Raw genomic sequence first — 22,231 nt, 5'->3', positions numbered from 1 at the left:
TGCCCGTATTTCCAAGCAACTAACTTTTTAATTTTCCAGTATAAAAGCAAATACAGCTCAAACAGGTCACATATTCAATTAGACAATCCAATCATCACACTTTAATTACATTCATCACAGTATTTGTTTGACCAAACAAGGTCACAAAAATGATTAGATAAAGAATCAATGGCAAAGGCATAAAGAAAAAAAACTCATTACAGAAGCACTGGTGTGGATACTTACACCCTTGTTCGGGTCAGACAGTTCATCTCTGTGCTGAAGGAAAAGGAGGCAGAAACTTGTTTGATTTGAAAGGGCCTTTGGTTTGTGCATGTCAAGAAAAAGTGATGGTGACCTTTCATCGTCAGTTGACACGGGACACTAATTACCTTTGTCAGTGAAGTGTCTTTGGAACAATATACAATCTGATAACAATAATGGAGTCAATGATTTGTATTTACTCAGAAACTTGGACAATGTCATTTCCTCCAATTAGCGCAATCATCCATGCATTAAATTAGTTTTTTTGCCTTTCACCAAAAAAACTAATTAGGAGTAATTGTCAGGAATCAATCAGTCAACAGAATGAACCTTCAATGAAGCGTGGTCAAAACTAAAAAGTAAATAAATAAATAAGTGACACAAATGGCATCAACACAGTTTAACCTCAGGGGACTGTTTGATGAACTGAAAAGACAACAGAGAAGCGTGCATTTTGCTGTAATTTAAAGTTATATAAAATATTTATTGACATTCATCTTAAGCTTTTTCACAAAAAAGTTTATTTGAACTACAAAATCTAAGTATTAATTCTTTTTATTTAGATAGTCCTTTAGACAGTTCAGTAACTTAAATTATCCCCATGGGCAGTAAATAACCGTGTAAACTAAGCACTTTTGCAGTCCGATTTTATATTTGCACAATTTATAAAGTATGAATATACAGTACAGGTTTATAGTGTTTATAATAGCTTGTATCACACACAGACGCCTACACTTTTAAGCAACAATTCAAAATAACTACTTTTTATTGTTTTTAAAACACAATTATAGTTACTTATAGTAACAAAGAGTTTGATATTTTTATATAAGTATTACTTGCGCCAACTAGCAAAAATAAATTCATATGCTAAAAGGGTGTTTTAGTAAAACCTCCACATGTCAACAACTCACAGCCGTTTCACACCGAGATACTGTCTCTTTAAGGCAATATATATATTTTTTTAATACAAGTGACAGAAGAAATAGCAAATCAACGACGAGGAAGTTTACGTCCTCAACCAATGAAAAGCTGCCATCATCCAATTAGAAACGCCCCTCATTACGTTAGCTTGAACTCTGTTTTTCCTGTCAAACCCAAGCTAGCTAGCTGTACTGACGCCTAACGTTGTTTTTAATTTAGCAAAAAATGTTTGAGTAACGAGTTAGCATCTGTTTTAAAAGGACACTTACAAATCTGAACTAAATTCGGTGAGTTAAATCGCTAAGCTTTCCCTACGTGCAGGAGGCTAAAGGACCAACTAAGAAGTTAGCAACGTCAACACAAGCTGGTACGCTAACGCTAACGCAAATTGTTTAAGCAAAGAGACGATTTCTTTCTGGAAGTKTTGGAAGTTTGGACTTTAATTGTTAAACCTTAATCTATCGAACATAATTTTAACCATAACTTGAGGTGTCAAATAGAAATACGCTTGTTTTTGTTGCCAAACGTAGGGTTATGTTAGCAAAAATGTTTGCTAATGTAGCCCTGCATCCCTAGTTTTAACCAATGATGTTCTGTCATAAAAATAATGAAGTATCCCTAGTTGATTTATTGTATTATCATGACACTGTTACCGGCTACATAAGCTAGTCGAAACGTCTACGTCGATACAGCATAGTACTTCATAAAAACAGCTAGGTTAGCTAACTAAGCTATTTCAAATTAGTTTTCAAAACTAATGGTAGTCACGTAGCGTATTCACAGCTGTACACATTGTTTCATTTGTGTTCAAGGTCTTATAAATACGTATTAAATGTCAGTTTTAGTATCATGTAATGCTAGAGTCCTATAAAGAAATGTTTAGTTTCCAAGCAGATAATTTGCTTGTTTTTGTGACCATAACTACAATAGCAATCATTTATTTAATGTTTTCTTTCTACAACAGCAGTGGATGGACTCATCTTTTTACGGTTTCAGATCTGGTTATGCAAAAGGGACACCAATCCGTACCCATGAATGAGGAATGAACCTGAACCCCTTCTGGAGCATGTCTGCCAACACAAGTCGTAAGGTAAAATAGAGGGGAAAAAAAATCATATTCACATTAAACTGTTGATTGATAACAGGGGTAAGTGAAAACAATGTGGGTGCCATCTGAGCTATTGCACGCTGGACCGGCTCTTTACCCTTGCTAGGGTGAGAGTCACACTCTACCAGGTTTGTCCATAGTCACTGCRCTAGTTGAGGTTGTTAGGTCATGTGATAATGATGTCCCCTGGACGCCTCTCTAAGGAGGTGTCCCTGACATGGAAAAAACAAAAACATGTATGATCATAAACTGAGCCCACTGGCCAAATGTAACCCTTGAGCTCATTCGATCTGTCCCACACAGTGTTAAAGTATTTGAAAAATGTGGGTGTGACCACACGCAGAATGACAGCAGAACACATGCTGTGATGGCTCACAAAGGTATGAAAAGTTGCATGCAAGACATTTGGGTTTGTACCCATGCGAGCCGTTATTTTTGTTTTGCCTACTTTGGCTAAGTGCTAAAAACATACTGGATGACGCTGAAGTACAAAGAATCTTTAAGGCGCAGTTTTAGTTATCTAAATTCGCTTGGGTGTAAGGACAAATCCCAGTAAATTTACTTGCATCTGTGTTAGGTTGGCAATGTTTTTAAACATAACACCTGAGCAGATATTGTGAGAAACGAAATCCGCCTTCAAACAGTTCGGCTCTCTGAAACATTTGTTTCAGTCACATGTTCATTTGCATCATTTATGATCTTCGTTTTGTTTAGGTTCAGCAGGATTCTGTGGATTTCTGGTACTTTTGGTCTTTCTGACGCTCAGTTCTCTGTGCGTACAGTGACGCTGTGTAACCGTTTCCCCCAGGATCATGGGAAGATGCGGTGATAACTGTGCCTGCTGGTGTCTAGACTTGGCTTCCTGATTAGCCTCAAGGCAGTCAAGCAGTGTAACCTCATGACCCCCAACCCCGTGCCACTGGTCAACACTCAAATCCTGTTGCCCTGTCTAAACTGAATATGATTTATTTTTCCTTTTGTCACGGATTTATTATTTTTTCTATCAAACTGGGGATTTTATTTTATTTTTTTTACCAGTCTGTGATGTGACCCTTGTTGTGTTCTCTTTATAAACTGGCAGAGATCTGATGAGGAGCAGAGCGGGCACACAGACCAGAGAGCCAGCCCAGCCCGGACTTCTCACAAAAAGCACCTTCCACCAATTCCTAAAAATGCAGTCCCTGTTAGCAAACCAGCATCGATGGGCACTRCAGCTCACTCAGCCAATGGCTTACATGCGTCCTATGGCCCCTTTTATCTGGAGTACTCTCTGCTGGCTGAGTTGTAAGTACTTGTCTGACAATGAAATGTTAATTTTCATTTAGATTGTTTTTATTATGTTGTTTACGATTTCCTGTTGCTCCAATATGCTGGTAGAGTTTCATTTTAAAGAATGTAGGAAAACTGTTTTTTCATACGTCCTCCTTGTCTACAGCACACTAGTGATTAAACAGAAACTCCCTGGAATTTATGTCCAGCCATCATACAAGTCGGCACTAAGTAAGAATCTCGTTTTTAAGTCTCAAAGCATTCCGTTATATAAATGTCTGCTTTTATCTGAATTGTTCCATAATATTAACTCTGGAAGTGATATGAGTGAATGGTGTGTAATGTCAAATGTCTCCTGTTCAGTGTGGTTTGGAGTCATATTCATCAGGCATGGTTTATACCAAGATGGTGTCTTCAAATTCACCATATATATTCCAGACAACTATCCAGATGGGGAATGTCCCGTAAGTTTTCTTATTCTTGTTTTTTTTTGTTTTTTTTTTCAGGTTCTGTAATTTTCTGGGAATAAGTGTCACATGGAAATATAAATTTCTCCAAGTCCGTCCGTACTGCTGACTATTGTAAAATAAGTGACACTTCTTAAAGTAATAAGCGTTCTTTAAGCACTGATCATAGAAAGGATGATGTGCAATAAAACTGATGTTTGACATTGCTTAAAAGAAAATTGAGACAAACCATTTCAAATTATTCCTTTCAGAAACTGGTATTTGACATCCCAGTCTTCCATCCCCTGGTTGACCCCATGTCAGGGGAGCTTGATGTTAAAAGAGCTTTCACCAAATGGAGGTAATTTTTTTTTTTTTTTCAAAACTGTTAATGAATTCAGTGGAGATATTGTGTTATGTAGTTGTTTACTCTTGTATTGCTTGACCTCTCAGCTCTGTGTTCTTTTAGCAAATGTTTATGTAGGAAATTCCTGTTAAGGAGATTGATCTCAACTATATCAAACTGAATTAATCCAATTTACTTGTCAGTTATTCATTTTAAATTGAAATAAATTAACTTTATTTTATCAATATGCTAGCTAGTACAAAGCATGCTATCCTTTTCTGATTGAAGTTTGTTGCTGGGATTGGAAAAGTGTTTAATTTGCTTTGTTCCCAATAAGTCAGGGGTGGGCATGTTTTACTTGTTTCTCTGCTTCAGCATACCTGATTTGAATGAATGTGATTATCAGGCTTCTGCAGAACTTGGAAGAGACAATTCAGTGACTAAATCAACTGTGTTGGAGTAGGGGAAAAAAGTAAAACATGCAGGGCTGTGGCTCTCGATGACTGGGAATGCCCACCCCTGCTATAAGTAGACATAAACTGTTAAATTTACCCTTTACTATTGATAAATATCAAACTGTTATCATTCTGTTTGGCTAAAAAGCTCTAAAATGTGCTGTAATTTTTCTAAATTAATTGGATTTAATGTACTTCCTGAACTTCAGTTTGTTAAAATATCTTTGAAGAAAGCAAAAAGCCACATCTAAGCAGACACCAATCGATCACAGTTTTCTTATTGTTACACTTATGACTGCATGAGTAAGAATTCCTCAGGGTCTAAAGGTCTGGAATGAGAGTGTTACATCAGTTGTCTTTCATAAATCGAATCGTATGGTGAATTGTTAAGAGTGCTAAACTTTTGTAAAGTTAGTTAAATGTTTGGTAACTCAACTGATATCATGGAAAGCTTGTGATTTAAAAAAAAATGAAAATATCGTTCTTTTTTCTTCTTACAGGCGGAATCACAACCACATCTGGCATGTCCTGATGTATGCGCGTACAATTTTTTACAAGATCAATACAACAGAGCCACTCAACCCAGAAGCTGCTGTGCTGTAAGATTTTGGGCATCTTCTCTGTTTTTCTTTTTTTTAAATCTTAATTAAGACTCCGTAACAACTTATCCATGAATGCATTTTAGTAATCAGATTTTTTTTGTTACCAACTGTTCTATAATATAAATACAACTCAGACTCAGTAACACAGTCTTTGATCCAGTAATTTGCTGATTGACGACTTGATACGAGTCCAAAGTTCTGCAGTGGTGAAAATCTACTTTTGTCAGTTCGTTATGCAGATGGTTGTGGTTTTTATTAAGAAAAATGTCAGCATCTTCTACTTGTTGCTTTGAAACATAAAATATATATATATATTATATGCTCTCAGGTATGAGAAAGATGTGCAGCTGTTCAAAAGCAAAGTGGTAGACAGCGTTAAACTATGCAACAGTCATCTTTTTGACCAGCCCAAGATTGATGATCCCTACGCAATAAGGTTAGACATTTGTTGACACATTTCTGTGCTAAACAGTAAAAGAAAACACACTCTGAATTTCTATTAGTGTGTGTGAAGACAAATAAACTAAAAGGAAGCAAAGATTTATGRCTCATTTCACTTTGATTTGGTTTTAGTTTTTCTCCATGGAACCCAGCAGTTCATGAAGAGGCAAAGGAGAAGATGTTCATTCACAAAGTAAGTTGAGTAAAGTGAAAGMAATATCAGTTCTAGTTCAAGCAGCATGGTGCATTTTCTTCACTTTAAGCTGAAGACAACCTTGAGCTTATCACTGGTTTGACTGTTGCATAACCGTGCAACATTTGTTTTCCCTCCCTTTTTGTCGCCTCAGAGACGGCCCGATGAACACCACAGGGGAACACAGGTGTCGGGGTTATCTTGGGTAAAGCCTGGTTCTACCCAGCCCTTCAGCAAAGAGGAAAGTCCTCCCCAGAGTTGAACCTGCACTGTGGCCACTAGAGGGAGATACAAACATTCAAAGCTGCTGGCTTGCCTCCCTCCCCCCCCCCCCTTTTTTTCCTGTTTTGAATGAAGTGGAACCTTGCAATGGTTGGGAGTACTTTGTTCTCCACCTTATTTCTCAGCTTTAAAAGCTTTCTTAGCATTACATGACAAAGCTCTAGATTAAGTGAAACTGGTTTTGTATCATCTGTAAATTCACAATGACAAATGGATGTCTCAACTCAATTCAGGCTGTGATGCAAATCAGTGCTTTTTCATTCATCCCACAGCCCATGCACATTTGGTTAAGCAGTAAGGTTAGGCCCCAAAAAGAAGTGAAAGTGAAGCACTTTTTATACATGTGGTATGTGTGGTGGACTGCATGGTGAATACCACTTGTTGAAACTGGTTTAGGACTGTTTGTCAGACTGGGAATGTTGTCAACTACAGCTCTGAATGAAACCTCCTAATCCCACCCTCCCCCAGTACAGTCTGAGATAACGTTTTCTCTTTCTTACTGAAGAGCAAATTTTTTTGGTGTTGTTTTTATTGTGTAAACTATTTTTTGTAGCTTCTAATATATTAATGTTTAAAGCAGAACAGGCAGCAAGTATGGGTTTTAAATCAAATGCTTCATAAGTAAGCTCATTTTATTTTGTTGGATTTTAAATCATTTTGAATGCTTTTTTTGTTTTGGGTATTAAAGGTCTATTGTGTAAATAATGGATGCTGTGATAAAGTTTGATTTCCATTGGTTTTCTTCTTTTTTATAGGTAAGCTGAGATCCCAAGTCACAGATCATCCTGCAGGATTTCTATTTTAAGTTTGAGAGTAAATAATGTATTTTGATAAGGTTTAGTTGTCCAACACTATCTGAGGAGTGCAACATTTTAATGTACAAAATTTAAGATATTAAACTTAAATTTTATTGCATTCTGTTTGTGTGTACTGGATTTTGTGTTCTAATGAAAAATCAGGTTTGAAGATAAAAAATAGCTCATTTTGCTTTCGTGAAACTGTTGCTGGGGGACTGGTATGTGCAAGTCCCATAAGTAATGACCATATTAGCATAGCAGATAAGGTGCTGAAACCTGTTAGACCTACATATACCTCCTGAGAAAGGCAGTGACTAATTATAATGTGCTCCACTTACGATCATTAGACTGTGCATCTTCAAACATTAGTGATGTATTTTGTATGTAACTGTCCCTTTTCTACTGCTTAAATGATGAGGGAAATAAATCTTTACTTTGAGAGCAAAGTCACTTTATTTTTTTTAAATGAAACTTAAATTGGGCAAATGTTATTTTATCTTATGAAAGRTATGCGTTGCAAATCATTAAACAAAAAAAGCTTATCCTTAGCTATATCAAATGGTGCAGTTTAGTAAATCCTGTAGTTTTGCAGATATATGGTTATGCAATCTTGAAATGTGGATAGGCACTCAGTGTAAGCAAAACTCTTGCCTGCATATTTTTCTCACTGTTTTCAGTCATTTTGTTTCTGTAAGAAAAACAAAAACAGTGGCATCTGTTTTGAAATTTTGCTTACAAAATTTGAATTTGACCTTTTTTATGACATTGTAATAAGTACCTAAAATAACTACTTCGCCTGATAAATGCTTGAGTGCCACTGGTGTTAGGAATGCCATTTATATTGTCTAATCTCTTTTCTGCTGTAAAACAATAAATTATCGAGTACTTAACGTATATAGTAAAAAGATAATATTGTTTTTGAAAACCAAATAAAAACTTTTATTACATTTGTTGTAACGTTTTACAATGGTATGTCGCTCCTGCATTTAGCCACCAGAGGTCGCTATATCCTCGCTGTAGAGACGCCGCTCCGGCTCCTGTCACGTTCGCACGGAGAGAATCCGGTCCATGTGCGAAAAGTAAAACCTCTCCTGATTGGCTGCGGCTCGGACGCGGCCATCTTATGCACTCTTGTCAACACGGCCACTTTTACAGCTGATATCATGATCGAATCAGCCGGTCTCTGGGGTCAGTCGGGGTGCCGCGGACCCTCGAATACACACGCGGGAAGAGTCTGCTTTTAATTGTGTCTGAATTCGTGACACTTTGGCAAATTGTCGCTTGTCCAATCACAGGGGGGGTCACTAATATGCAAATACGGCGTTATCAGAGTCACGTCAGCARCGGCAGCAGAGCCGCTGTGCCGCGGTCGCCAGCAGGAGTACAACTAAACAACACAGCTACAACTTCGTCGATAACATCCCGTTTATATCGACGCCCGGAGTTGGGCTTTATGGTTAGTTTGAGGTAAGAAATAACACTCGTCTTGTTTGTTTGGTTGTATTGACTTCGGACTCGAAGTGGGGTTTGTTTCATTCAGGTTTGGACCTGTCAAATCAGTCGGATATAGTGCGGGGTCGACTCAGCTGATGACACCGCTTTAGCTTTAGTCCTCCCCGGTTAGACACCGGGCTGCTGAGTGGAAGGGGTTCACTTCAAAATGGCTTAAACGCGTTTACTACAAAACATGTCGTTACACTTTTAGAGTTATTAAAGTGAAGAAACAAATAGCTACGTGTTGGTTTCGAAGTGGCTCCTGTGGTCCTGAACTGACAGCGACCAAACTGGGCTCAGTCAGAACCAGCTCAACAAATAATGGACGTCGTTAAGAGTAAAAGCGGGACTAGTTTGGTTTTATTTGAAGTGAAAACGAAAGTCAGTCGAAGACGACTAACTTAGTTAGCCGTGTTGTCACGGACACCCTCGCTGACGACCTCTCCATCTATCTCCGGCCTCCTCCCTCCTCCTCCTCCCCCCAGTCCGTCCGTGTCTTCAGCCGTGGGAAACGTCACGACACCTTCTTTCCATAATCCAGAGAGAATGTTCGGCTCGAGGGCCACGTGCGCTTAGTTTAAAATGCGCATTCAAACGAGTTTCTGCTCAGCTGGAAAAAGTAAGCGCAACGCGTCGGTGCGTACAGAAGCAGCGCGCGGGCAAGAGCTGAAGCCATTTCTGCTGGGAAAAGACGGCGAAGACGCGACTTTTTTTTTTTTTTAACCACAGAGTGCAGGTCAGTTTCTTCAGATAAAGCTACGAAAACACAAAAGTGCGTCGAGAAACGTGAACCAGTGGGAAGACATTAATATAATAATAAAATAAAACTTAAGTGGCTAATGAGCGCGGTGGTCGTATAGCCAGCGTCGCAGTTTTAAAAAAATGCGCACAAGTTGCTTTATGTAGTTTTTAAGTTTCTCTACCGGGTTGGGTGGACAATTATTTTGTTGATATGCGGACGAGTTGCACGTGCCTGGAAGGCGCGTGCAGCGTTATGGAGGAAACAGCTGGAAACCAGGCGGAAAAGGGGAACGCTGCGCCCCACGGTCAGCTGGAACGTGTTCAAATTTAGTGACTTGGACCTGCTGTTCAAAGCAGCTCAGCACGTGGGCCTATATATGTGTTTTTTTTTTTTTAACTTTCAAGCTTTATGACACTAATTTTATACGCTTCAGAATCAATATAAATGCTTTTTTTTTAACCTCAACTTTTAATTTAGTCTGGTTCTCATATCTGGTTTGATGGGCCCTGTTTACCAGATTAGAGAATATATTTGCTTTGAAACTATCAAACAGGATATGAATGCTTATGTGTTAATTTATTTTGCTAGGGCTACAAGGGGGAAAAAAGGGACACAAGCAATTGATTGTGTACTGATTTTTTGTTTGTTTGGGACCAGCCCGGTGTCATTCCAAATGATCGGTGCACATGAGTACATCATTGTTAGACAAGTTCCTGGCTCTCGCTGTGCTGTGCCAAATTACAACAAACATTGGCAAGGGAGTTTTCCCAAATGCACAGAAATATAGGGAATTTGAAGTTTGCAAACAGAAGTGCTCAGTTTTGCACATGAACTGTTTGCTGGTTGGTTGAAAGCAGTCAACGGTGACGATGCCCAAAAAATGAAATCAATACATTTTTGGCTGGTTTGGATTTAGTCTAGGAAGCTTATCTCCAATGCAAAGGAGCAATCCACTCACCGGCCACTTTATTAGGTACACCACGCTAGTAACGGGTTGGACCCCCTTTTGCCTTCAGAACTGCCTCAATTCTTCGTGGCRTAGATTCAACAAGGTGCTGGAAGCATTCCTCAGAGATTTTGGTCCATATTGACATGATGGCATCACACAGTTGCYGCAGATTTGTCGGCTGCACATCCATGATGTGAATCTCCCGTTCCACCACATCCCAAAGATGCTCTATTGGATTGAGATCTGGTGACTGTGGAGGCCATTTGAGTACAGTGAACTCATTGTCATGTTCAAGAAACCAGTCTGAGATGATTCCAGCTTTATGACATGGTGCATTATCCTGCTGAAAGTAGCCATCAGATGTTGGGTACATTGTGGTCATAAAGGGATGGACATGGTCAGCAACAATACTCAGGTAGGCTGTGGCGTTGCAACGATGCTCAATTGGTACCAAGGGGCCCAAAGAGTGCCAAGAAAAGATTCCCCACACCATGACACCACCACCACCAGCCTGAACCGTTGATACAAGGCAGGATGGATCCATGCGTTCATGTTGTTGACGCCAAATTCTGACCCTACCATCCGAATGTCGCAGCAGAAGTCGAGACTCATCAGACCAGGCAACGTTTTTCCAATCTTCTCTTGTCCAATTTCGATGAGCTTGTGCAAATTGTAGCCTCAGYTTCCTGTTCTTAGCTGAAAGGAGTGGCACCCGGTGTGGTCTTCTGCTGCTGAAGCCCATCTGCCTCAAAGTTCGACGTACTGTGCGTTCAGAGATGCTCTTCTGCCTACCTTGGTTGTAACGGGTGGTTATTTGAGTCACTGTTGCCTTTCTATCAGCTCGAACCAGTCTGCCCATTCTCCAGTGACCTCTAGCATCAACAAGGCATTTCCGCCCACAGGACTGCCGCTCACTGGATGTTTTTTCTTTTTCGGACCATTCTCTGTAAACCCTAGAGATGGTTGTGCGTGAAAATCCCAGTAGATCAGCAGTTTCTGAAATACTCAGACCAGCCCTTCTGGCACCAACAACCATGCCACATTCAAAGGCACTCAAATCACCTTTCTTCCCCATACTGATGCTCGGTTTGAACTGCAGGAGATTGTCTTGACCATGTCTACATGCCTAAATGCACTGAGTTGCTGCCATGTGATTGGCTGATTAGAAATTAAGTGTTAACGAGCAGTTGGACAGGTGTACCTAATAAAGTGGCCGGTGAGTGTGTGTGGTTAAAATACATTATAATTTTAGCCAAGCCACACTGCCTGATCCATATACTCTGAGAAGTTGATGGAAGGACGACACAACGTTCTGGCCAAACATAGATCACATTGATATTGAGAGTTCTAATTGAATCTCTGTTTTTTTTTTTTTTTCACCAGGCAGTTGCTGGAGGCCTACAGATCACTAGAAATGTAATATAGCATAAACATATAATGATTTCTAATCTCTATTCTTCCTAGCACTTCCCTAGGTATAAAAGGTTACACATATTGAGATCTTTGTATTTTCTTTTTTCAGTATCAGTCCATATCACCATGTATCAAGAATAGCGTGAGTTTGTAGGGGATGGACGGCAGAATTGCATCTGCCCAAAGATGAAAAATCTAATTTACCTGAACGCCACAGACACAGATCGAAATCGTAGGATTTTTGATGCATTTCAGCCATTTGTGTCCCTGACAACAGCCATCATTTTCCCCGACACTGAAGCTTTTTGAATCCAGGTCTCTCAGTGAAGGTTTTTTGCAATTGCCTGGCAATGGTGTGAACTACAAACCGCTGCAGTCCATTTTTTATTTTAATTATTTTTTGTACTCGTGTGTGTATAGATAAGCAACAGTAACAATGGTGGTTAACAGAGTGCTGTGAGATTTAAATACTTAGCAGAGATATTTTAGCTCAGTTTAAGGCCCTGTCACTGTAATGTTTTAGGTTAGATGACCCTCAAATAGTTATTTCACTTAGTAAAACTTGAGTACTCATAGCTTATTTTTGCTTTTTTTTATCCCTTGGATCTCAATAATTTAGCTCTTCTTTGCAAAAAAATTCATATTGTTTGGTAGGCTACTAAATGCCTCCTTAAGTGGTACTAACTGAAAAGTCAACTTTTTATATTGAGTTGAGGCAAAAGAGTTGGTTCCTTAAAAGAGCTATAACTCCACTGTAGGGTTGGACATAATCGTGTTGTGAGAAATTAATCGTCAGAAAAAACATTAATCGATTATTTGTTGGCACTTGACGATTAATACGATTAACGCCACCAGGCAGAGTCCGCTCGGTGCTCCTCTCCACTTCAAATATCACAAACATTGAAAATAAAGTTCTGTATTTATTTATCTATCAATACAATTTTAAATTTGATGTAAAGCCTGACGTCTGTAATTTTGACACAATTTGGAACAGATTTTTACTAAGAACAAATCTTTCCCACTAAATTGGTCATGTGACGAGGACATAAGAGTGTCCAGGGACTCCAGGGGATTAATTGTCAAATCAGTCGTTATTGGCTAAATACCACAATTAATCGTGATTAATTTTTTTGCCAATGTTGCCAAACCTTACTCCACTACATTTTAAAAACAGTTTAAAACCAATGATCAGAAAATGACATGTCTGCATTGTCCATTTAGTATTTTCGTAGCAACAGCATAACAAAAGAAAACTCTGTTGTGAATCGTAACATTGAAACATTGCCAAAGCTGAAAACAGGAATAGCTTCATGCTTAAGTGACATTTTTTCCCTCATGGGACTGATAGCTGTGTTGAGAGTGACGTTTGACCAGCTTATGTGACAGTATCCCAAGATAGGTTTTGATCCTCCATCTAGTTTTTTTTTTTTGTGACTTATTTTATTAAATTGATGGTTAATTTTAATTCTAGCTTTTAAAATTGTATTAGTTTAAACTTATTTCAAATTATTTTAAACTAGTGAACCATTAAGTTCAAAGTGGAATGTTGCTTTGGTACAAATTATTTAATTTATTTCAGTTAGAATGTTCACATTTTGTTAAACACTGAAAGCAACATAATCACAATGTAAAACAGTGTGTCTCAGTCATTCATGATTTTCTGTTGCTCTGATTGCAATTCCAATTCTGTCACGTTTCAGGTTCATGTCTGAATGACTCTCCTAGTGGTTAGATGGCAAGTAAAGCGTAAGAGAAAGGTTAAAACTGAAGGTTTTAGCAYGATAGTGAAGCTTGGTAGCTCTCTTTTATGGGCATGTATCTGCTACAAATGTGGTTTAATGTTTTGAATGGAAGTTTTGACACAGAATTGCTGATACGACTGTGAATGTGCAGAGCAGGCAGTAATGTTTAGAAAGCCATCGAGTGGGTGGGAATGGGATTAAGAAAACCGTTCTGGTCAGGGTTGTAGTCTGAACATTAGCTAATTGACACACACACACTCAAGTCATAGTTTGGTCTAGAATCTGCTGTGCAGAAGAATCCTTCAATTTCCATCACTAAATAATTAATTTTTTGTCAATCTTTCTATTTGTTTTCATTCATTTCTACAGATGATTAATTTAATTATTTTAGAGAACTAAAAACTACAACTTTCCTAATTTTTTTCTTTGTTGCACTCTACTGTCTCCTTTTGTGACACACACAGAACAAGCACCAATTCATACAACTGTTAAAGGCTGGTCTTGATATGCCCAGTTCTTTCTGTGTTGATGTCATGTGATCCAGCCTTGACTGGCAACAGAAGCAGTCACAGAATCAAACATAGAGAGAGCTGACACCAGAACTCAAAAGTGAGATGTGGCAATGACGTATGGCGGGTGTCTAATTCTGGTCCTTAAAGGTCAATTTCCGGCATGTAATAGAGGTCTCTTTGCTCCAACACACCTGATTTGAGTGAGTGGGCAATTAGCAGGCTTCTGCAGAACTTGAAGAGGTAATTGAAATTGCTCGATCAGGAACGTTGGAGCAGGGAAACATGTACAACATGCAGGATAGTGGCCCTAGGACCAGGATTGGACACTCCTGATTTAAGGTGTTTTTATGATCAGCTGATTGCAGGATTTAGGTATGAACAATCAGCAAAATATTAAACATTTCACTGAATAACTTTGCTTTTAATTTTTAATGCATTATATGTATTTGAACTGGCAGCCTGATGCACAACTTGTGTATTAAGAGTTTCTCACCACAATATTCTTGATTTTGTGATGTGTTGTAAAAGCACACATTATTGCAGGACTTGGTTAGCTTAACTGGCTTATGTAAACGTCCAAATGGACCTTAGGGACTTGGGGAGGGGGGTGGGGGGTGGGGGGTCAACGGTGCAACTATATAACCAAACCAGAATGTTAAAAAAACTGCAGACAGGACATAAAAAAGAGATGTAAAAATAAGGTTAAACGAAAAGCACTTTTCATGTGTGTAGCTTTTTTTAAAATCATTGTGAACTAAATATATTTTTTGAACATCAATACTTTACTGTTACATTTTATCTCAGAAATCAAAGTATGACAGACATAATTTGCGTCATTTTTATGTACAAGTCTGAATTGCTGCTATCACATTAAGACTAACATGCACTGTAGATGTGTATTCAGTTTTATTCTGATCAGCTATTCAGAGGACTGCAAACAATTTATTAATAAAATAGAACCATCCAGTGTAGCATATTTCTGTGGACTTGTTGGTCATCACCTGCTGCCATGAAAGGCTGGCAACCACGTCTGTGTTTGTCTGTCTATTACCAAAGTTTCTCATGAACCACCGGTAGTATTTAACCTCGGAGAAATAAATGTACATCTACATTTGATTAACGTTTGGAATCAACCTGATTCAAGATGACCACCACATCTAATCTACCTTATCAAACACAAACAAAAAAATGATGTCACTCAGATTTACTGATATTGATTTAAATCTTTTGCAGCATTTGTTGTGGTAAAATTTGCGGTAACTGAAAAAGTTGTCACTCACACATAATCTAGTTACTAACACTTCACATTTAACACACTTAAAAAAAGTTTGACATGCAAGGTGGTTGTTAATCTGAAATGAAGGAACCATGTTTACATTTGATATGAAGTTTTCTAAYGAAATGCTTTAAAGACAACCAAATCTGAGAATTTACTTTTAAGATATTATGCAGTTTTATCTCATACAGGAATCACAGTGCAGTATCCTTTTTAATTAAGTAAACAAAAGTCCTTGTCTGATGGTTACCATGCTCTCACAGTAGGCTAATTAAACACTGATGAGCATAGGTTGCAATCTTTTGTTTGTCACATAAGTAAATTTCGCTGTAATTTGCAGTTTTGCTGATCGTTCAGTGTCAATAGTTGGTTGGGACTTGCACATAAAAAGCCAAGAATGTCTTAAAAGAAATCACATTTGAACATTTTTTTTTCACTTTGCATTTTGAGACAATGGCAGTAATGAAAACAATTAAATGCCTTGTTGGTGCTGATTATTTCACAGCTTACAGTGGTAATTATTTGTCTGTTGTCTGTAAACAAAAAAAAATACACTATAAAATTCACAGTGCATGCAGGTCACACACTGATATTTTTATACAATTTTATTTTGATCATGCAAGTTAGGGAAAACTAAAAATAAACCTGCAAAGAGCAGTGGATGCCCGTCTCACCCTGGCAGCACTCCTGCCTGGCAGTAAGCACTACCACCTCTATACAAAAACATTTCCTCTAGGATGTGTTTATTGATGTAAGAGCTGGGAAGATCATATGAGTTATTATAATTTAGTTGTTTTATGATGAGAAATCAAAGTTTGAGGTCTAGCCACACCTACTTGCTATGATGAAAACTCTAGCCTTAAAAGTAAATTTATCAAGTTTGAAGTTGATACTTTAAAATCTCCAAGAAGAGTTCCCTCAAATAAATGCGTTATTCCCTACATTTGTCTTTGTTTGAAACTGGCAATTTCCTGTTGGGTTTAGAGTTCTGTGTACCAAATTCCAGACGTGTAAAGGTCCCATCACACTAACTTTTTAGACAACTTCTGTCATCTTATGGAAATTTGTCTAACGCTGAAAATGTCTACACTGAATATGTAATTAAAAAAATCTACTGGACCTGTGCCTATTGTAATGCCAATGAGTTGAACAAATGTATAACTGATAGGAGTAATTCATTTGTAACAATGTTCACTAGTTGGCATACATTGTCTAAAACTTTATAGTGTGACACGGCTTTTAGTAAAAATAGATTTTGGGGCTGCAAAAAAGTCAAGCTTTTTTTTGTCCCATTTGTTTCTTAGACCCTTATGACATAAATTTTGACTTATTTTAAGGTTCTCAAMATTTCACACGTTTTTATTTATTTTTTTATTTTGTAAAGCCTTCTGAAAGGCCATTCATTTGGTTTAATAAYAATAAGAAACACTGATTTTCTGTAGACCTTTGCACTGCCTTTTGAAGCTACAGGCCTTAAGGTAGTCACTGAGTTGAGTCAACCTTTGACAACAGAGCTCCTCTCTAACCAGCAGACCTGATGTCACTCTGCCAATTCCTTGATGCCAAATTTGACGTGTGTAAGCACATCCTGACATGATGACCTGCCTTTCTCTGGCACCTGCAAATTAACATTTGAACAAATTACACTAGGACAGTATTTTCATTTGTTTTTGCTGGTTAGACATAATCAGTGTGGAAAGAAAGTTAAGTTACCTGGGAAAGATGTACTGTCAGACAAAGGTCAACCAACAAATTTAATGTGAAACAATGGGCATTGCTCAAACACAGGTGAATGCATTTGTATCTGTAAATAGCACCTATGTACCCTAATTGAGTTTGAGGCTGAGTAAACAGCTTGTGGCAGAAGTCAACAATTTTTACATTTCTATTAATGTTTTCAGGGATGGCTTTGTGTATCAATAAARATATTTGTGTTGAAAAACCAGCATATTTGGTTGTATACATTTTTGTTTAAGTTGATTTTCTGCAGTTTGAATCGTAGATTGGACAAACTGTACCTTTACCTTCATTTGGATACAGGAGAAATATCTGTGTTTGTGTTTCTCTGTGCAAGTCAGCACATAATGATTGACTTGGGAAAGCTTCTGTCATCTTCCGCTGGCCTGTGGTTACAGAACATTTAAACGCACGTGCTCAGAGAGCCTTTGCAGCCTCTGCCCTTTGCTGTTGAAATCCTATCAGCTGCCTGCACCTCCCACACAATCTCCAGTAGCAGGGCAGGCAACTTCAATGCTTTCGTAGGTGGGGGGTTGAGGTGCATGTGTCTGTGTGTGTCAGCGTGTGTGAAGGGGGTGGGGGTACAGGAAGAGGCACCTTGTGGTGGCTGGCAGTTGGTTTACACCAGCTGCTTTGCTGCACACATGAAAGGCAGTGCTGATTGGTGACTGTACAAATTTTGTAAACTGTAAATAGAAAAATAAATATGCATTCATTACAAACTGATTGAAAATGATCGCTTTGTAAGTTGCATTGTGTTACGGATCATCATAATAATTTAAAAATGAATGTTTTCTTTTATGAGTTAATGTTGCATTTCATTATACATATTTTTTCTTCTTACTCTTGCAGGTATGTACTATAATGGACATGCTGTGATTCTGTAGACTGGCTCATCTGCACCATCTTGAAGTTGGTGGTGTTTCCAAAGTTCCTGTCACCTTTTGACATCTGCCATGGACTTCTTTGATGACCCCAACCTCTTTGTTGGAGGTTTGGAAGGGCTGGAGGAGGATGGCTTCTCTTCAGCACCATCCCTTGTGGATGAGCTAAATCTCAGTGCTGACTTTGAACCTGTCCAGGTGGCCTCACTTGGCACAAGAAAGCATCACGACTTGATGTCACCAGCCTCGTCCCAACAAGGCTTACCCAGTTACAATCAGCCGATGACCCAATACATTGGCACAAAGGCACAGAATTCTGTGGGGCAAGCATTTTCTGGTTCTCGTAGCACAGGGTGTAACATGATTGCAGAGCAGCATGGCCAGTACCATAATGCCACCATTAGCCAAATACCTCAATCCAATGGGTTGTTCTGCAACAATGGAAGTCCAGTGTGGAGCAGCCATGACCAAAATGGAAATGTGTTCCACCCTTTGTCTCAACAGCAGCAACAGGTTTGCCATCAGCAACTGCACAACCAACAACTTCATGTCAGGCAACATCCTCCACACCATGTTGGTCATCATCAGCCGGAGGAGCAGCAGCACAGAATGCGGCTGCAACAGCTGCAGCAACGGCACAATCATCCACAACAGCTGTTAAACCAGCACCAACAAATTGGCACACAGAATATCTCCCTGCTGCAACAGCAACATCACAATTTCTCCTTTCACCAAGGAGGTCAAGCCAGCAACCATCAGCAATTGCTCCATTCTCAACAGCAGGTTCAGCATCGACTACCTGCAAGAGAACCACAGTTTCATTCCAGGTCTCTTCCAAATAAGTCATGTTTGGAAAGTCAGAATGCATCTCAGAGTGGGACCTGCTTGCAGCAACAGGGTAGCTACCAGTTGCCCAGAAGAGGTCAAGCCTTCTCTGGGTCAGGACTGGAAGACTCTCACATGTCATTTCCCATTCATTCATCATCTGTAGTTCACTCACTGACAACATGTTCTGCTAATGCTTACCAACCGACTGAGTACCCTACCTACCCTGGAGAACCAGAAATACCCAGTCTCAGTCAGCAGTCTTTATCCTCAGCCTCAACATGCAGACCCATCGTCTCTGCACCTCATACATCTACAGTTCCTGGGCTATCAGAAGCAACATGTCATTTCCAATCTACAGGACTCATGAGCCAGCTTCACTCTAGAACAACATCTGACCAGGCAGACGAGTGTCCCTTCAGAGCACTACGTTGTCCCGGAGAAACCCAGGGAAAGTCGTCTGAGATGTTTGGTGAATCAGTGAGTTATCCCAGCATTGCTAGCCAGCTGCCCACTGAGCAGCCTCTGAGCTGTAGAACCATCAACACTAATGGATACCAAGCTTTTGGGGACGATTTTCTTCAATCGGAGGCCCAGGATGGAGATTTTGAAGAGCTGGAACCACCTGACCTTTTGCCTGACCTGCTTCCCCAGCTGGAGAATGATTTTAGGGAACAGAACAAGTCCAGCTTTTCATGGATTGAATCTAGCCAGAAGAATGGCCATGAAGACAGAAAACCAACATCTTTTGAAAGCAATGAAGAGAAGGTAAAATGTTTCCTTTTTGTGTGTGTGTGTTAAGAATATATTTCTACACAAGATACTGCAGAAAAACTTTCTGATCCCTGTATTTTCTCTCCCATACTTTTTGCATATTGTGCTTTTTGTCTTTTACTCTGTTTTAAGTTGACTTCCACATTGAGCTTTTTCACAAACAAAACTATTTGCTGTCATCAGAACAGTTTTTCCTCATCTTTGTATATCATGGACTGGTATCAGTCAGTTGTGTAATGCTGAACTGATCTTAGAACATGTGTATTTCTGCTAGGAAACGTGCAATCAGCAATAGAGGGGATGAAGGTAGATATTAGACTATTCATTGAGCAGTTTGAAAGCCTTCTGTAAGTGATAATGGTCTGTCTAGCCTGGCCTGTCTATCTGCCCTGTGCTCCAACAGCAGGTCAGGCCTGATTAGGCTAAGAGTGGCAGGAGTGTCTTCAGGACTTAGCTGTAAGCATACTTAGGGCTATATCAAGATGTGGGTCAGGGCAAGCCAGAGGCACTTGCACACTGCCTCACTGGAGTGTGGGGGAGGTTGCTCGCTGTTGTGGTTGCTGCCACAGTTTCTATGTGTCTCAGTGCGTGAGTGCATGTGCACGTGTGTGAGAGCAAGCGGTAGGAAAAGAGCTCTGTGCAGGAGAGTGGTAAGTGCTTGAGAGAGAGAGAGAGAAAGGGGGAAGAAACTGAGAGATGGAGAGGGCAGTAGCTCATGGAAAAATAAAGGAGAGCTTAGGAAAGAAAGGGAGGGTAAGAGACAGCAAAGAAGAGTATGAGAGGGAGAATAGAAGTGGAGGGGGAGGTTGAGAGAATGCATTGGCTGGCTGGAACAGGCTTCAGGCAGTTCTTGGACCTCAGTTGGCTGGTAAATTAGCTGCATCCATGCAGCTTCCTGAGTGACACATGACCAGCAGCAAATACAGTCAACATTTCATCTTGCTCTGTACATTTAACATACACATAATTTTTTTTAGAAAAGTGTTTTTTTATTTCATTATAATATTAAAATAATGACAAATTACCAGTTTCCACACAAATGACTACAGTTTCATTTTCAGTGACAAAGCTATAATTTCTGAGTGAGGTCCTGTTTTTGGCAGCAGACCTTTTGTGCCCTTTCATTTTTAAAACCAGATATTAGCCTCAGTCATAACACAACTTGTGTGTTGAATAGGGTAACAACAAAGCTGGTCTGCAAACCAGTGCTCTTTCCTTCATCCGCAGAGGTCTTTGACTGAAATGGGGCCTTGAAGCAGAGCCATATGAACTGGCCTCTCCCTGTCTGTGTCAACATCCAGCCCTGTGTTGATGCTTACAGGCTGACTGTGCTATTCATGTGCACTGATGTGTGAAGAGCCTGCTGATACCGTGTTTGCTGAACAKGCAGGACATCAGGGGATAGCAGCCCACTCTTCACTCCCCTGCAGTGAATGTGACTAATTAGGGTTTCCAATTATTGTAATGGTCAGCTGCAGCTGTTTGAGCACTCAGGATTCAACGCAGAATAGTTGTTCTAGGTTTCCGTATTGTATTTTCCAAAAGTTCTTTTTTTTTTGTTTCTCCAGATTTTTGGTACACATTTAGTACAATACTTTTTGAACATTTATAACCACTAGGGGCCTCAAGAAAAGCGAAGCAGTAGAAGTGAGTCCCTTTGTTCTGGATGTTAGTTTGTGTAATATTTGTGTGTTTTCATGTAGTCAGCAGTTTGTTTCAGTTGTGTGTCTGGTCCTGGACTCAAACAGGAAGACTGATGTCTTTGCAAACTCTGCACACTTTGACGAGACTGACAAATGATTGATATGTCATGATTAGGGCTGCCACAAATGATTATTTTAATAATCAATTAATCACAGATTATTTTTTTCGATTAGTCGACTAATCGGATCATACGTTAATTGAATATAAAACATACAGCTTATCGTGCCAGAATGCAGCTGCTATTATATAACTATCATTAGATTTTAGCTGAATGCTAACAAAAAAATAATTGCTGTGGAATTCAAGTTTTGCTCTGCAGATATTACACCGGTTTCTCTTTCTTTTTCTTAAAAAGATCCCACACTTTTGAGCTCCGTTGCCGGATAGCCATGATACTAGAGCCTGTCTGTATAATGTCTTGTAACGTCCACAGCCTACCCTGGTTTCCACTACTGTGCATATGTGGAAGTGTCAAAGCAGTTTAGAGAGAAAAACAAAGTAAAGAACAAAAAAAGAAAAAGATTAATCGATTATTAAATTAGTCATCGATTATTTTAATAATCGATTAGTCGTCAATTAATCGACTAATCGTGGCAGCCCTAGTCATGATTGGTCTGTGTGTGTGTTTTCCCTGGAAGTCAAAAATCAATGACGTGGATGATGGTTGAATATCTTCACCAAATTATTAGTTACTTTTTGATTAATTCTCTAGGGCTACGTTATCATCCTTGTACCATCTTCTTGCTAATGTGTCAATATTTACATCAAAATAAAACAAGTAATTTTTTTATGTGTCTCTTAGACCCTGTTTAGGTGACTCTGTTTTGAAGTGAACCCGTAACATTTTTGTTGCATTTTGGTTATTCATGTGCATCACAACAGTGGTTGTTTTCTCTGGCACTAAAACTTTTCAAATCCAAGTCTCAGGGTTGAAGGTTGCAGAAATGCTCATCTTGTGTGAAACTGCACTACATACATTTAAAGACCAAAGGACAAATTTAAATTAATCTAATTTTTTAATGATTTTATATATACACCATAGACATAAGGATTTTTTTCAGGTTGTCCGCAAAACA

General features: G+C 39.1%; 2 protein-coding genes across 8 annotated transcripts in view; both read left to right on the top strand.

Moving 5' to 3' along the window:
- Positions 1-1,328: 1,328 nt before the first annotated feature.
- Positions 1,329-7,221, top strand: aktip (akt interacting protein). Of its 3 annotated transcripts, none has more exons than XM_014007969.1 (10): positions 1,329-1,451; positions 2,161-2,254; positions 3,354-3,556; positions 3,708-3,772; positions 3,905-4,005; positions 4,260-4,348; positions 5,289-5,387; positions 5,719-5,826; positions 5,964-6,024; positions 6,179-7,221. In XM_014007969.1, the coding sequence occupies exons 2-10, from the start codon at positions 2,207-2,209 to the stop codon at positions 6,284-6,286; spliced, it is 882 nt and encodes a 293-aa protein (XP_013863423.1). In that variant the 5' UTR covers positions 1,329-1,451; positions 2,161-2,206; the 3' UTR covers positions 6,287-7,221. The 3 variants fall into 3 exon arrangements, with proteins under 3 accessions (XP_013863423.1, XP_013863421.1, XP_013863422.1); XM_014007967.1 differs by having other exon boundaries at positions 1,329-1,531; XM_014007968.1 differs by having other exon boundaries at positions 1,329-1,531; positions 2,129-2,254.
- A 1,076-nt stretch (positions 7,222-8,297) lies between these two features.
- chd9 (chromodomain helicase DNA binding protein 9) overlaps positions 8,298-22,231 on the top strand; it is an 85,063-nt gene continuing 71,129 nt past the window's right edge. For 4 of the 5 annotated variants that reach the window (XM_014007965.1, XM_014007964.1, XM_014007963.1 and 1 more), the window contains exons 1-2: positions 8,298-8,570; positions 17,821-19,445. In XM_014007965.1, the coding sequence (XP_013863419.1) occupies positions 17,925-19,445 (1,521 nt within the window). In that variant the 5' untranslated portion in view covers positions 8,298-8,570; positions 17,821-17,924. Of the gene's footprint in view, positions 8,571-9,155; positions 9,334-17,820; positions 19,446-22,231 lie in introns of those variants that run through there. The other variant, XM_014007962.1, reaches the window with a different exon arrangement.

Source organism: Austrofundulus limnaeus, unplaced genomic scaffold, assembly GCF_001266775.1.
Source record: "Austrofundulus limnaeus strain Quisiro unplaced genomic scaffold, Austrofundulus_limnaeus-1.0 Scaffold46, whole genome shotgun sequence".
NCBI classification, from domain to species: domain Eukaryota; kingdom Metazoa; phylum Chordata; class Actinopteri; order Cyprinodontiformes; family Rivulidae; genus Austrofundulus; species Austrofundulus limnaeus.
This window is presented reverse-complemented; position numbering and strand designations above follow the sequence as displayed.